At 45.5% G+C, this 15,426-nt stretch overlaps 1 protein-coding gene across 1 annotated transcript in view; it reads right to left on the bottom strand.

Annotated features, from left to right (window-relative positions):
• LRRK1 (leucine rich repeat kinase 1) overlaps positions 1-14,415 on the bottom strand; it is a gene marked incomplete at its 5' end in the record, with an annotated part of 74,710 nt that extends 60,295 nt beyond the window's left edge. Inside the window, one exon of the mRNA XM_084267821.1 lies at positions 14,349-14,415. Within this exon, the coding sequence (XP_084123947.1) occupies positions 14,349-14,415 (67 nt within the window). The remainder of the gene's footprint in view (positions 1-14,348) is intronic.
• Positions 14,416-15,426: the final 1,011 nt, after the last annotated feature.

Here is a 15,426-nt window from a genome sequence, read left to right as displayed (position 1 = left end):
TCATGGGGTTTACTCCACATCATTCAGATCATCTCTGCATCATCTCTATTCAGTTTCTCTGTAGATCCACAGCTTCTTTTCCTTCCTTGCTTTCTAATGACTGTAAGTAATCCAAGTGCTGTTTGTAAGGGGAAAAAGGGAGCATCTGCCAACCTCAAAAACACATCCTTCATCTATTCCTCATGCTGCTTAACAGCTTGTACCAAAACAACTAACTCTGGAAATATTTCCCAACCCAGATTTCAATGTTTGATGCTTTGGAAGTAGCCTTTAACCTTGGCTATGTAAGTAACAGCCTTTTACAAGGGCTAGGGGCAAGGCAAATTTTCTTTTGAAAAATATTCCAATGGAAACAGATTATCAATTAATAAAGCAGTGTTATTTTATTGCCATGCAAAGGTTACAAGAGCATCGCTTTTAAAGTGCAACAGACTGCTGGCCCGGCTCAGAGAAACAAGCCAAAATTAAGGCTTCTAATAAAGGGCATGATGAAAATTTCAGAAATAAATGTAGCTACACACTATCTCAGGCCTTGTTATTACAGCAGGTGAAAAAAAAATCTAGTATTTCAAAATTGAGAGTATGCCATTATCATCCAAAAGGTGAGAGTTTGCAGGTCAGTGCTGAGAAACCACAAACGGCCACGTAACACAACAGCACACTGTAGATGACTATTATCTTTATATCCCAGATCACCGCATTCCTGTCCCTGACACATTAACTCAGAGGGTTTCTAAGTGCTACATCAATCCCTTTGATAAGCCAGGAGTTCCCTGGCAACTACCTGGAATAGTTTTATTTAGCAGAGAAAGATATAAATGAATCACAATCGGTAAGGGGATGCTTAACGTGGGTAAAACAGGGCAGGAAGCTGACTTACTCTAAAACACAACCACCAGAGGAATAAAACTTTAAAGCTGCTACTGACCTTGTCATAACGTGTGCAGGTATTTCCAGAGCTGGGAGCAAATCGAGATGATGACTTTTAACACAGCATCCCGCTGAGTGATGCTCAGTTAAGCTATGAATTCCCTGGACTGTTAGCCACCCACCTCTGCTTCAGCACAAGCAGCTCCTACAGCGGCCGCTGGATGTAGCGTCTTTCGGCTGGCTGGCTGCTGCTTTGTCTGAATTAACTACTACATTTTAGCCCTGACAGTTATTTTCATCTCCACGTCCCACTACAGCGAAATCCAAGCCTCTGGTTCAGAGAGGACCTGGGGATGGGGGTGGGCAGGGAGGCTGCCTCTCCGGGCTGAGCTCAGACATTAATTCCTCAACAGCACCAGATGGTTACAGCTAACCTTCACCAGCTTAATCTTTTGCCATTTTGACTTCTGAGTGCTGCCACAGAGGAAAGAAAAAATGGGACAGAGATGAGGTTTAAGATGTGTTGAATATTTAAAGCCAATCCCCCCAAATGCTTAGAAACTCTCAAGTGTTGCTGAACATCTTTCAATACGACTCTATGGAAGCTTTGACCAGTTGGTTTGCAAAATTACTGGAAAACCGTGTTATTTCTGAGTCTCTGTAAGAGACTCATGCATTTTCTGTTACTTTGAAAAACTTCAGGCTAATAAACTGAACAACAGCCAACAGGAAGCCTCCAGTGATTTCAAAGCACGATGGATCTGTCCTACATTGTGCTTTCCGCATAGATGGGGAAGAAATTCTTGCAATCCTCTAAAAATCTTTGAAATACTGAAAAATAATTCCCAAACCAGGAAAAAAAAAAACCCAAACCCTGTTTTCTTCAACAATAAAATGTAAAAATTTAAATCAGCACAGTCAAAATGCTTCAGGAAACAAAGATACCTTTTGTGTACCTTCTCTAATTAGTAGGCACTTAAATTTATTGAAATCAAACATATAGTCAAGGTCTATGTGGCCCCACAGCCAGGACCTGGCCCAGGACCATTCAAAGGAGAGTCCTGGAGTAAGAACCCTACGATCTATTGCACCTTGGTCTCAGATTTAAGTAAAAGACCTAAATGAACTCTGATATGAAATATCCATGGCAAGGTTCAAAAATGGTCAGAACCACATATAAACCCGGCTGTGAGAAGGGAAGCAGAGAAAGTCATGGTAAATCCAACTGAGGGGTAACAGGATGGTTTATCTGGGAAATTCAGCACCCCCACAGGACAGGGAGATTGGGCAATGTCCCTCTGACCCCAATTAATATCTGTGAGTGAGATGTGCCAAGTTCTCAGCACACAGAGGGAACCCTACACCCAGTTTTTCTGCCTATTTTTTGTGGTTCCATTTCACCCAAACATCCATTATTTCAGCTAATTAAAGGAGTGCCTCTACACTAAGACCTGCCTGCCAAGGCAATGGAAAAGATGATGTATTGAGTGTAAAAGAACCCCACATCTACAACACATCATCAATGCCTGCTGCCCCAAAAGGAAACTTGTAATCCTACAAAAGACCAGATCTGAAACACAAAAGAATGTTGCAAAGACTCCAACTCAGTACTGAAAGGATCTTTTTCACTGTTATTGCATAATCTGGAATTATTTTTGAATTGTTTACATGCCAGTACCGTGCATGCAGAGTGCTTCTCTGCATTAAGCATTTTCCAGCAAGCATAAAGGATCTCATAAAGGGCAAACTGGCAATTTTAGGTACAGCAATGCAAAGTGACCAATTATCACCAAAGCCATTGGAAATTTTCTATTTAGAAATGCTCTTGACCTGCAAGGAAAAAAAAATACATATTTGCCAATGCAAACCTGAAAGGAAAATATTAAGTGCTGGATGGAAAAAATGCTCTGGACTCCTGCCTTTTTGAGGAGCTCCAGAACTGAACTACAGAAAAACAGACGTCTCTAGCTCTACACTTACAGGATCATTTCTCAATCATGCAGGATAATGGGGGAAGAAGGGACAGAAAAGCCTCAAATACTAATGACACAGAGAGGCTCAGCAGGCTTCAGTGGGCAGTATCACAGATGCCTGAATGGCGTTGGGGAGCTGTCTTTCAGCCACAACCAGCACTGAGCTGGGGCAAAAATGCTCTACCAGATCTGAGTGGGCTCCTGCACTTGTGTGTATAGCTCCTGCATCCCTGGGACTCTGGAACTGATTTGCATTGTCTGAGAAGTTCAAATGAAAACAAGGTTTTATTCCTATTTAACTCTACTTTAGACACGATGCTCCCCACTGGCTATGCTCTGGACTATGCCTGATGGAAGAGGGGCAGTGAGACTTCAACTCTCACCGCAGAATTGAAGTGGAGGCATGTCACCAGCACCGTGACTGGGCACCCCTTCCTCCCAGCTGGGCTCCAGGAGCTGCAGCCAGCCTTTTGTGTGCTGACAAACCTCACACAGAGCCCCAGCCAGCCGTGCATACCAGCACACAAGGTGCCCATTGCTCAACACCCCACCTTTTGTTTCAGCCTCTCTGTTGTTAACACTTCCTGAGCTGCAACAGGGAACACCAAGACAACCTCCCCATCCTGAATGAACCGCAGCACTGACAGCAAACACAGGGCTGCTGCTTCCTCCTCTCTCTTCTCCTTCTGACTTTTCACCAGGCTGTTGGGTACCGAACACAAGCAGGCAGCCCTTCGCTCACCCTGCCGTCCCCAGCTCACCAGCACGACAAACTGGGCCACTGTTGGTGATGACAGTGATGGGTTTGTCCTCTCCCCCAAGTACAAGAGTCAGGCCTAAGCAGCTTCATGTGCATGTGTTCAACCTTATCAATCCACTGGAGCACTCAGAGCATCAGTGGCCACAAGACATTTGTCAGTCACGTCACGAAGGCACCATCATCACTGGTAGACACACTACTAGCCTTTGGGCAAGGGAGCAACAGGACAGAGCCAAGCTCCAGCGAGCACAGGGCAAAGGCTGGCTCTTGCAGCAAAGGGGAATGCCCCCCATCCCTCCTGTACTGCTCTCTTCGAGGTGCAAAGGATCAGCAAACACCACAAAGAACAGTGGTGTTAAATTCCACCCCAAGGGAAAAGAGGTTGAGGGAACCAAGAGAACTTCAAACAGCCAGAGCACCAGTTGCCGTATTGAAAATGCAAATGACTCAGCTCTAAGTCAAAGTTTCTATTTTTGTCTTTTGGCCTCAGTGATTTGGTCCCAATCCTACAGCTTGAATCATTCAGAAATCGGCTTTTGCATGCAGGGCCAGCTATGCCACTCTTGCTTTCCAAATTTTAAATTGGAAGATATACATTAAGCATGCAGAATGTACAACTACTCTCTTGGATTTGCTTCGTGCTCATTTCCAGGCATGGCTGGAAAGAGAGGATTATTAAATGATGAAAGGTGTCTCTAGTGGGACCATTCCTGTCCAACTGAATCAAGTATTAGAGCCATGAAACCAAACCAAGATTGGATTTCAGTTGAAACTTCATAAAATAAAATTTCATGGCTAACTCTGGTTTCTTTGAACTCCTGTAACTCCCCACATGCTACCAGCAAAGACAAGAACTCATGGGGCTTTCAGAGAAAGCTGATGAAAGTGGTAAGATGAAACTCATAGTTGCTCCATCAGGTCCCCTTGGGTCACAGCAACAAGCCCAAATCTCCATCCCTCTGTCGCATGGAAGGGGTCCTGGGTAGCTGCTGTCACCAGCTCGACTATCAGTGTCCCTGCTCCCTTCCCCAGGGAGCAGAGTAGGTCTCTTAGGGAACCTGGACAGATGAAGATTTTTGGGAAGGCTGGACAAAGAAGAGAGGAAAAAAGGGAAAGCCACATTAAAAAGGTAAGTAAAATACCTCACATGACTCCAGTGTATCGTGTTCAAGGAAGATTAAAAGAATTTAGAAGAGGTGGAGAAGACAAATTGAACGAACGGGCAGCCTAATTACAAGACTACAGATAAAAAGAACTTGGCTTGTTGAGCCTGGGAAAACGAAGGCGGGGTGGGGATGGGAGTACTGTCTATAAATACCTCCAGAGGGAGACACCAGGGAAGGAGAGGAGCTATTTATGAACAGGGTATGAATACATTCTGGCTGCCAATTAGAAGAAAGTTTAAAATGTTGGAGAAATGAGGCTTTGGAACAGTGTTCTAGAAAAAGCAGCAGCAAGGGACAAATCAACTCACTTAGAACAGGCCTTGCATAGGGTTTAGGAGTGTGATACCAGGGCACTGACCTCACCACTCCTTCCAGCCCTACATCCCACATTCCCACTTCACACTTGCATGGACATTAACTCAGCTGCCAGGCACTAAGGCATGAGGTAACAGCTTCACAGGCTACTTTGAGGGAAGTTTGCAGAAAGAGAGAATACATTTTATTAAACAAACTGATGGATCTGTAAAAAAACCCAGACACATCTAAGGCAAGAAGCCCTTCAAGAGATCTGAGGGGCTGAAAAACCCATGCAGCAAAATCCAAGCTTAGTATATGTTAGACACAGCTTAATGGGCTACTTTAAAACACCTTACACTTTGCTAACCTCACTTCTATCACCAAGACACCAGCTCTAGTTTAGATTAGGTGAAAGTGTTGCATGCAGAGGAAAAGAAAACACAGTCAAGATAGAGGATGTGGTTGGCACCAAGAGAGTTGAACGGGTAATCTGGCAGCAGCAGAGCCAAGGGAAGTGCAGAGCTGAGAAGAGCATCAGAGAAAAGAGATGAATGGGATAGTTTGGGAAAGAAAAAGCCAAACAACGGTGCAGAGAACGAGGCTCCACTCCAGCTTCTACTGAACTCAGTGCAAGTGCTTCCACCAGCTTCCATATGAGCAGGAGCAGATCCTCGGAGACGCTGGCTTCCGGGATGGAATACTGGAGAGGGAAGATTAGATTAACAGCTGGGTCTGGAGCAGAATAGAAAGCCTGATGAAAAGAGCTCTGGCTAAGACAGTGCTGGTCCTGGACCAGGCTGTGCAGCGATGTGCTGCCAATGCTTTGCTACAGGGGCTACCGTAACACTAAAACCTTCCCTCGCTGGTGACAAACCTCTGAGCAGCAGGAGTGCCCACATTTGCAGGGGGATATGGAGAGATAGTTCCCTTTTGTTTTCCTGATGTCTGGGAACATCAGCGTTTGTTTCAGTGGAGGGAGGACAAGGACTCTGCCTGGGAGGATGCTAGGTTCAAACAAAGGTACATGCCATAACCCTGCTGCACCCACAGCATTTTCAGATGGCTGCTGCAAGGTAGAGACAGAAAAATTATACAAGGTGCATTTCATACCCTTCTCCCCAACCTCTGGTGAACCTGGATCCACTGCATCTGAGAACCTGGACCAATCCATGCAAATGACTTTGATTTGACAGCGTTTATTCCCACCCTGCCATGGTGCAGAACGTCCAAAGGTGCAAACCACTGCAGGACTGTGAGCATGACTAAAAGCCCACTTAAGGAGTGAGCCTTTTTTAATTTTCAGGCTCCACTTGAGATGTGAAAAGGGGTCTTGTCCATTAGCGTTACAAGGAAAAAAAAAAAGAAGTTCCTGTTTGATGCAAAAATAAAAGCAATTTCAAAGGCTCTTTGATGTTCAAGACAGAAAGACATGCAGGCAGATTCTGGAGGAGGTCTTGTCTTCAGCAATTACCAGCAGTCTTTTTGAATCTTACTCCCCAGACAGAATTTTTATGTGAAGCAGATAATCGCACTGCAGAGTCTATCAACTCTAAACCTTGTGGCTTTTCAATTAAGCAGCAATAACCTCTAGTCAAAGTACTCCTTAACCAAGATGGGAATAAAACAAACAACCCCAAAAGCAACTATCTATGGGTGAAGCGATTCCAGAGACATACATCCTTCTTAAAGATTTCATTTTGAGCTCTTCTCTGGTAGCCATGCCAGTTTTCCAAGCAATATTCTGATCATTAAAACAAGCAGTGATGTAATTTCCACAGCGACCACAAACATACCGAGAATATTTGAGCTAAATTTAGCCAGGCTTCTTGTTTGAATCACTGCTTTGGTTCATTATTTTTTCCATGATTTTCAACTATGCACAGAAAAGGAATTATGGACAGCCTGGGACTGAGCTTTCGCCAGCACTATCTGAAACACCAATCTTTCAGCTTAGGAGCCACATACTGACTATTAGAAACCAAACGAAGCCGCTCCTCCAGCTTCCAACCTCAGGTCCTTGCTCCTTTCACCCATGCTCCTTTCATTCTTCACTCCTTTCATCCTTGTACCTCCCGCCCTTCCTGTAGCAGCTTGACCCTTTCCCTCACCCTTGGGTGACACAACATGGGGCTTGTCTTTGTGGCCAAGAAGTTTCCGCAGCTCATCACAGATCAGCCACCCTCCCCAGCCAGAGATGGAGCTGTGGAGAGGACCTGCACCAGATTTCCCACTGCTCTGTGCAGCTCCATGGCAGACCCCAAGTCCTGCCAGCCTGGCTGGAGTACCACGTCCCACCATGAGTACTTGTGCCAGGAGAGCTCAGGATAGGAAACGTGTCTACAAAGGCATCCCTGGGTTTTGCCCTCTCTTCCAACATGCAGAGGGCAGCTAATCATTATACTGGGAGGGACTGGGTATTTGCAAAACCTGCATCATAACCCTGAGATACCAGCTTTGCTACTGTTCAGTCAGAATCTTCTTCAGCTGCCAGGTTTTAACATGGTACATCCTTGCTGACTCCATTTCAGATTCCTGACCAGCCTCACCAAGTTTGCCTGCATGTAGCTGTACACTTGTAATTCCTGAAAAAACACTTTAAAAAAAAAAACCAACAGAAATGCTTAACCCCCACAGCCCTGCTGACTACAGAAGGGCTTTCTGAATGCTGAGGGTCTTCCCTAATACTTAAAGACTTCTTTTATAAGTCATCCATTTAAGTGGAAGGAAGGCACAAATACAAAGCTTGGATACACTTCTGTTGTGAAACCATCAGCAGCTTACATAAAAGGGCTGCTGCTGTGGTGATACATAATCATGCAAATAAGCAATTGCTGACCCACTAACAAGCACACAGACTTGGAGAGATGAGAGGAACTAAATATCAGCTAAACTTGATGTAAAACCTGAAACAGAGCCTGTTAAGGGCCAGCCTTCACCTGTGCATCAGACAGGGAGGTGGATGGTATAAAACCCACTCCCCACATCCTCATCTGCAATGCAAACATTTCCTCCCAGTTAGCTGCCTCTGCCAAGCAGAGCCCTGGCAGCCCCTTTATCAATCAGAGAAATGAAAAACAAACAAACCGCAGCCTTAATGCTCTAAGGATCCCTGAAGATCTGATCCCAAGCCTGTTGTGTCAGTGAAATGACTTTAATGGGTTTTGGATGAGGCCCTCACAGGCTTTGGAGAGGATTATAAAAAAAGAAATGATAAAATTCACAGCACTTTCTTTAATTCAAGCGTAAAATTGCCTGTAACATCACTGACAAAACAATAAATCAAGCACGGGCCTGGTACACACCAGGTCAGTGTGAGCACTATCAATTGCATTTCCCCACTGAAACAAAGGCTCTATAATCACAGTGTGAACCCTCACCTGAGAGTCACCTTGTAACTGTCATTAGCAGCACTGATACGGAATCCCCAGCTACAGGCTGCAAGGACAAAGGATTCTCTTTACTTCCTTATCACCTCACCTTTTTTTTTTCCCAGGCTTCCTGACAGAGCTGTCATAAATGAAATCTTCAGGTAATCCACCACCAATACATTTTGACCGAAAGGTGAACAAACAAAGCTGTACAGCAGCAGATAATGCCAGACACAGCTCAGATAAAGAGCAATGTTTTACTACTGCCTGTAAATCCAACTGCCTTACAGGTTGGACTCTCTGCTCAATTAGCTTCTCAAAAGTCTGTACTTGCACCTCTGACACTCCCAGCAGCTCTGTGCTCCTTGCTAGAGACCTCAAGTCCAAGAGAAGATTAGCTTTTATGGTATTTACAAGGGCAAAAGCTGGTCCTACCACTGCTAACACCTAAGTGCTCCTTTGTATTTCTTTAACAGCATCCACTAGCCAAACGACCACTTTCCACATGCACAAGAACCTGTTTTCAAAGACAAATAAATGGTTCTTCTGGCTGCCTCTGTTTTTGAATACAAGGGACGTCTACTAAGGGACATCTTAGCGCCCAGACTCTGAAAATCAGTTCAGAGCGTCGTAAATCAGGCACCTTACTGTACATGCCCCAGCATTTGTTGTCTTCTTGGAAATCCAGGTGAAGTTTGGCGAGACAGTGCAACACGTGGATCTGTTACAGTCCGCACAGGAGAGCAGGCCCAACCGCAGGCCTTTTCGGCTGCGGGCCCGCCTTCCGCATTAGCTCCTGGCCCCATGCAAGATTGCACCACTTCTGTATGAAGTGTGTATTCAAATATGTTTAAAAATACAAACCTATTACTGCCTTACCAGTGCACTTCCTATTCCTGCCTAGCATTTCCTACTTCTCCTTCTGCAGGGTGTTATGCAGTAATGCTAACTCATAGAAGATACCTGGGTTAGTTTTTGCCTGGTTTTGTGGGAGTTTTGGGGGGTTTTGGGGTGGGTTTTTTTGCTTGTAGGAATACTTTCAATGTCCTGTTTGGACTCAAATTAACTCGCAGCTTAACGAGTAGGAAGAAAACCAGAACACTTTCATTTAGCCTGACCGTACAGAACTTCAAGCAACCAACACACTTTGAAGGTCTCCAGTGCCCTGTGTGCTCACATCACCTCCCAAGTGCTCTCCTTGTCCTCACCACCACGCTGCCCCAGCAGACTCAGGGATCTACTATGCATATGGAAAAAGCAGGATTTGGGGCAGAAGTACTTTTTCCCCATTACACAGAACAACGTGCCACAGACGGGGCTAAGCCAAAGCACCCCAGGACCCAGCTGCTGGCCCTTAGCCCCATGCACGCAGCTGATGCAGGGGTTTTAAGGCTTACATGGGGAATTCAAGAGGAACAAAGTGGTGCTGCAAACGCTGTTTTCTCTTTCCTCCTCTATTCAGCAGGAAAGAGTCATAAGCAAAGATATTCATGCCACCGAATGCAAGTTCCTGCCCTCCATGTTTAAGGTAAAAAAACTCAGCCGTGCAGAACGATGAGGAAACAAGTGCCCAGACCTCATCTGGAGACCATGCACATGCACACCCTGGAGAAGGTGAGCTCTGCTGGCCTTGCTGCTATAAAGAAGTTGGATTTTTCCCATAGACTTTTATTTTTTAAGTGGATTTTGCACTGCCAGGCTGACAGCCTGGGAGGCTCAGTGAGCACAAAACAGAGAGCAAGTGAGGAGTCTGTGGAAGTTTCCATCCCTCCACCTACAGACCCGTCAGTCACCTCAAACTGCCGCCTCACAATGAAGGCCTCGGCCACATTTGCAAACGTCCTGGCCTCATGCAAACAGGGGAGCGACGCTGGATGCACAAAGCGATGTCCCAGGAGAATAAGCTGCTTCATTTGCTGCTAGCTAACCTCAAGCTGTCAGCATTCAAGGCCTTGTGAAACTTTCCATACAAAGCCAAACTAGGTCCTGAGCAGCCCCTCTTGTTAAAACGACCCTTTAACTCTTCCAGTTAAACTCTTCTTACTTGTGCTGGAAACTTTTCTATGATTCAGGAAGCGGCAGTGCCCGCAGCAGCTTTCCCTCTGAGTCAGTACTGAGCTGAGCCCGTGGCCCAGACGGGGTTGCAAAGGTCACTACCATCGTGGGTAGGATCTTCCTGAGAACATACAAGGCCTCATGAGCTGCAGGGTCACCACAGCACTTCTGAAACACAGCTTTAAGCCTCTGGTCCAGTCCAAATGCCAACTGGTCATTATATCCTGGTTACTGGTTTGCTCCCTCATTTTAATGTTTAGGTTCCTTTTCACAGAGTCACAGAGCGTTAGGAGTTGGAAGGGACCTCGAAAGCTCATCTAGTCCAACCCCCCTGCCAGAGCCAGATCACCCAGACTAAATCACACAGGAACCCATCCAGGCAGGTTTGAATGTCTCCAGAGAAGGAGACTCCCCAACCTCTCTGGGCAGCCTTTCCAGTGCTCTGTCACCCTCACAGTGACAAAGTTCCTCCTTACATTCACATGGAACTTCCTCTGCACCCGCTGCCCCTTGTCCTGTCGCTGCCATCCCTGAGAAGAGCCTGGCTCCCTCCTCCTGACTCTCACCCTTTACATATTTATAAACATTAATAAGGTCACCCCTCAGTCTCCTCTTCTCCAAGCTAAAGACGCCCAGCTCCCTCAGCCTCTCCTCACAAGTAAGGTGTTCCACTCCCTGCATCATCTCAGTGGCCCTGTGTTGGACTCATTCAAGGAGTTCCCTGGCCTTCTTGAGCTGCAGGGCCCAGAACTGGACCCAGTATTCCAGGTGAGGTCTCTACCAGGGCAGAGCAGGGAAGAAGGACCTCTTTTGACTTACTAACCACCCCCGTTTTAATACACTGCAGAATGCCATCAGCCTTTTTAGCCACGAGGGCACATTGCTGGTCACTGTCATTCTACCATCCCCCAGGGCCCCCAGGTCCCTTTCCCCTATGCTGCTCTCCAAGCACATCTTTTCCAGGCATATTGCACATGTCTGTCTGTGCTTCCCTGGACAGCTGAAAGTCACCAGCTTACAATAATTTCCCTCAAAAGAAGCTATGAAGGTTCATTTAGTTAACACCTGTAAAGCTGTAAAGGTTTCAAACAGCTCTCACTGGCATCACTGTCCCTGACGATGCAGTACCCCACACCTTGCAACATAACACCCCTTAGTAAGGCTCCGTTCTAGATTTTGCTGGAGAGAAGAGACACCCTCTGGTGTGTTTGAAGGATAATCCCATTCCACCTCTCACACACACACACACACACACACACGGCACATGAGCACTCTGGGACTTTGAATAAAATTCTCAGTGAGAGAGAGAGAAGCTGTTTAACGACAGTACCCTTAAATCTCAGGAGACAATGATTGCTTTTCTACCTCTTTCCTGAAACTTACACAGGAATTAAATCCTAGCTGTACAATTTCCTAAGGTTCCAAGCAGCTGGCAGAGAGGAAATGAATCCCTATTCTGTTCTAGGCATTCATCCAGTGATATCTTTGGGCTCCCATTGTAATTCCTGCAAGATTCGTATTATGTAACCTCCATTGTGTTATGCAGAGCTCCCTAACCAAGTTTAAAAAAAACCCAACAAACCAAACCTGCACTTAGCAAGAGACTGCAGCCGCCCCCGTATCTCCATTTGCTTCCTTTCTTTTAATTAGGACAAGAGGAACGAATTTAGGAGAGGGGACGCAGTGTTTCAGGAGGCAAAGGGGATGCTGACTGCACCTGAAACAGTGTTATTCTGTACTCCAGTGACAAATCTCTCTGTGGAGCAGCGAGTGCTCGACCAGCACCACTGAGTCAAGCCCAGCACTGTGCCCAGAGGGTATATGGAGGGTCCAGCTCTGAAACACAGCTCACCTGCTCTCATGGTAAGTGGGAATCCTGACGGGATACAGGCAAGATCACTGCCACAGCCAGGAGGAATGGAAGAGGAGACACAAGCAGTCAGGTGAGCCCTTGCATCCTATGTTCCGTTTCCTAACTAGAGTCAGTGATGCTGTAAACCTGTTCTCCACATAAACACCTAGCTAAATGTATGGTTGCCAGGTTAAAAAAGCCCCCCAAAATCCTCAGGCTGTCACAGGATGAAGGCACCGGGTGCAGGCGGTACCAGCTGCAAGGTGCTTCCCGCACTGTGCCAGCTGCAACGCTGCGCCGATCCAACTGACCCACCACGGGGCCAGAGACCATCCGTTCAAAAGAACCCCTCCCAAGCTCTGTGGGCACTGAGGGTGTCTGTGTTAAAGAAATTCTCTGTGATCTCACTTCCCTTCCCAGTGGTTCCCACTGAATGGAAACAGGAGGCTGCATCTAGATTGTTAATAAATGCACGTAAACAATAGGCTCAAATGTGGGGGCTGAATGAGTCACCACGTTCCTGCTTTCAAGCTGTGTGAAAGGATCCAAATGTAGAACAAGGACCAGATAACTTAGGGAGTGGACTGGCTAGCTAATGACAATTATTCTTGGCAGGACTCCAACAATGCCAAAATAAAAATGAGTTTAAGGATGTACAGTATGCTTATAAAGAGCAAATCCACAGGGCAGGACTAGATCTTAAGCTTTCCTGGGATCCCTCTCTGCCAGTCTTCCAATACTGTTCATCAAATAAAATAACCCAGACATGTAAGTACAAGAGAGTTATACTGGTAAGATTTGTAATCATTAGAGCAGATTAAAATTCTTCTCGTGGTTCATAGCTTAGTATTCAAGTGGAGATAATTTATTCCAGAGAGAAACTCAGAAGATAGAATTGAATAACTGTAAGAATATCCAATAATCAAATGCTCCTGATTATTATAGAAAGATACAATGCTAATTAACCAAAGCAAATGCCAACAAAATAACCAGTAACACAGAATAAGCAGAATACATACAGAGAAAGGAAAGAGTTCCCAGAGCTCCCTGTGACGCTGGTGAGGAATGTCTTCAAACAAGCTAAGGCTGCCTCTGAATAAAGTATCAGGTTTTGCTTCATAGTTGCTGTTAAAATCCAAAATAAGCCTGCAAAAACATTAGCTTCCACTGAAGCCTGCTTACTCACTACAAAGCGTCAAACACACCTTCATCCCACACTGAAAACGCAGATGCTGCCTCCTAATGAACCGCTTGTTGCAAGGGGGGAAATACCGTTATACAATAACCAGGCGGCTACTTCTCCAGGCAGAAACCTAACTGGGTTTTGACTCAGAGAGATGCAGCAGTCCCTAGGAGCTGAGGGCTTCAGCGATAAAAATCAGCTAAAAATAATTTGGCTGCTCAGAAAATGAAAGATTTTAAAAACTGAAACAGGAGGCAACCTGAAGCACACACCCTTCCCAAAAGAGAAACTTCCACCTATGGATTAATTACGTTACATAAACACAGAACATCTCATCTAGACCAACAACAAATCACTGCAAGCCACTGAAGCAAAGCTGACAGTAAAACTGGAGCAGGTTAGTGTCTGTTCAGCCTGAGAAATGATGCTCTGATTCTTAGCAGCTTTCATACCCTGAATACACACTGCATCAGTGGCTGGGAACATATTTGCATTCACACGCAGAGAAAGCAGAGATCTTGTAAAACATATTTAGGAACTGGTGAGACGTGATACATATATTGACTAATTCTGTGGGCTTATGGAGAAAAATTGATCTTCAGGGGAATGCTATTCTTATCACTCGAGTAGTTCAACATCGTTCTCCTTGCAAATAAAAATCCTTGTTCTGTACTGGAGGTTTTCAAGGATTAGGGCTCAAATCACTCAAAGATCTCTCATATATTTGAATTTCATCAAAACTCAGTGGCAGCTGGCCACTGAGATCTCTTAAAACCTTTTGCTCCCAGTCTGAAGAGGAAAGAAAAGCAACAGTTTCTGTTTACCATGTTGGGGATCCATGCTGCCCTCTCTGCAAACAGCGGCTTCCTCAGTTCCCACACACCAGTACATTCTGGGTTGTGGCTGTGAACATCCAACAGACAAACTTTCTGCAGTGCTTCCAACTCAGTATTGTTGTCAGAGCTGAATGATCTCCATCAATCAGACGCAGGAGGAGAGCAGCTGCAAGTGAGCACCATCCTGAAGAAACATCATGCCCCCTGTTTAAAGAGAAACAGGAAAACAAATTAACCTTTCTCCTATAGAAATTGCAAGGTACTTATTTCTCTGCACTCCAGCACAGATGACTAAATATTACTTTGCAGAAATGCACTTATCCCATCAATACAATTATTTTCATAATACCTTTGTTAAGAGCTTAACATGAATTAACAAGAGGAGACTAACAATGTCTCCACTATTGAAAGATAACGGTCCCAACGCTGTTGTGTCTGGGCAGAGTGTTGGGGAGTGGGCAGAACTCACAGCTGCAGTTTCAGATTCTCTGCAAGTGAATGTAAAAGCAGAGCACTGAAACCATGCAGTGCAGCTGGAAAAATCCTAAATGCAACCTCAAAACCTTTCCCTTCCACAAAGACAACCGTGGCTCTTGAAAGACTCTGCGATGAGAAACCGAAAAATACTATGCGGTTGCAAGGGAATCCTCTGCAGAAAAGAGGGCTGAGAGGAACACTCCAGTTCCCTTCCTGGTCCTTTTGGAGAACTTGACCACCCTAAAAGCATCAGGCTTCTTCAAACATGTTCAGGAAGGCAGATCAGGCCCTTAGGAGCTCTTAAAGGTTGGCTTCTTCTGAACTGTCTTGCCTAACAGCCAGCAGAAAACTGCACCGCTCGGCCCCCTGAGCTCCTTACCTCTTCAAAGCTGCACACCAGTAAATTTCTCTCTTTTAAAGCATCTTCCATGGGGGTTAAAACTAGGGGGGGAATGTGCAGTGTGTGCCCAGTGAGCATCAGCGCTCCTTCACTTTCTGCTTTCAGTTTCAGTCAGTAAACGCCTCCCAGATGTAACATGATGTCCCTCACCTTTGACTCTTATTAGCTTTTCTCATGTCTGGTGAGTGA

This window comes from Gallinula chloropus, assembly GCF_964237585.1.
Source record: "Gallinula chloropus genome assembly, chromosome: 9".
In the NCBI taxonomy this organism is placed as follows: Eukaryota; Metazoa; Chordata; class Aves; order Gruiformes; family Rallidae; genus Gallinula; species Gallinula chloropus.
The sequence above is the reverse complement of the archived record's forward strand: the minus strand, read 5'-3'. Positions and strand labels throughout refer to the sequence as shown.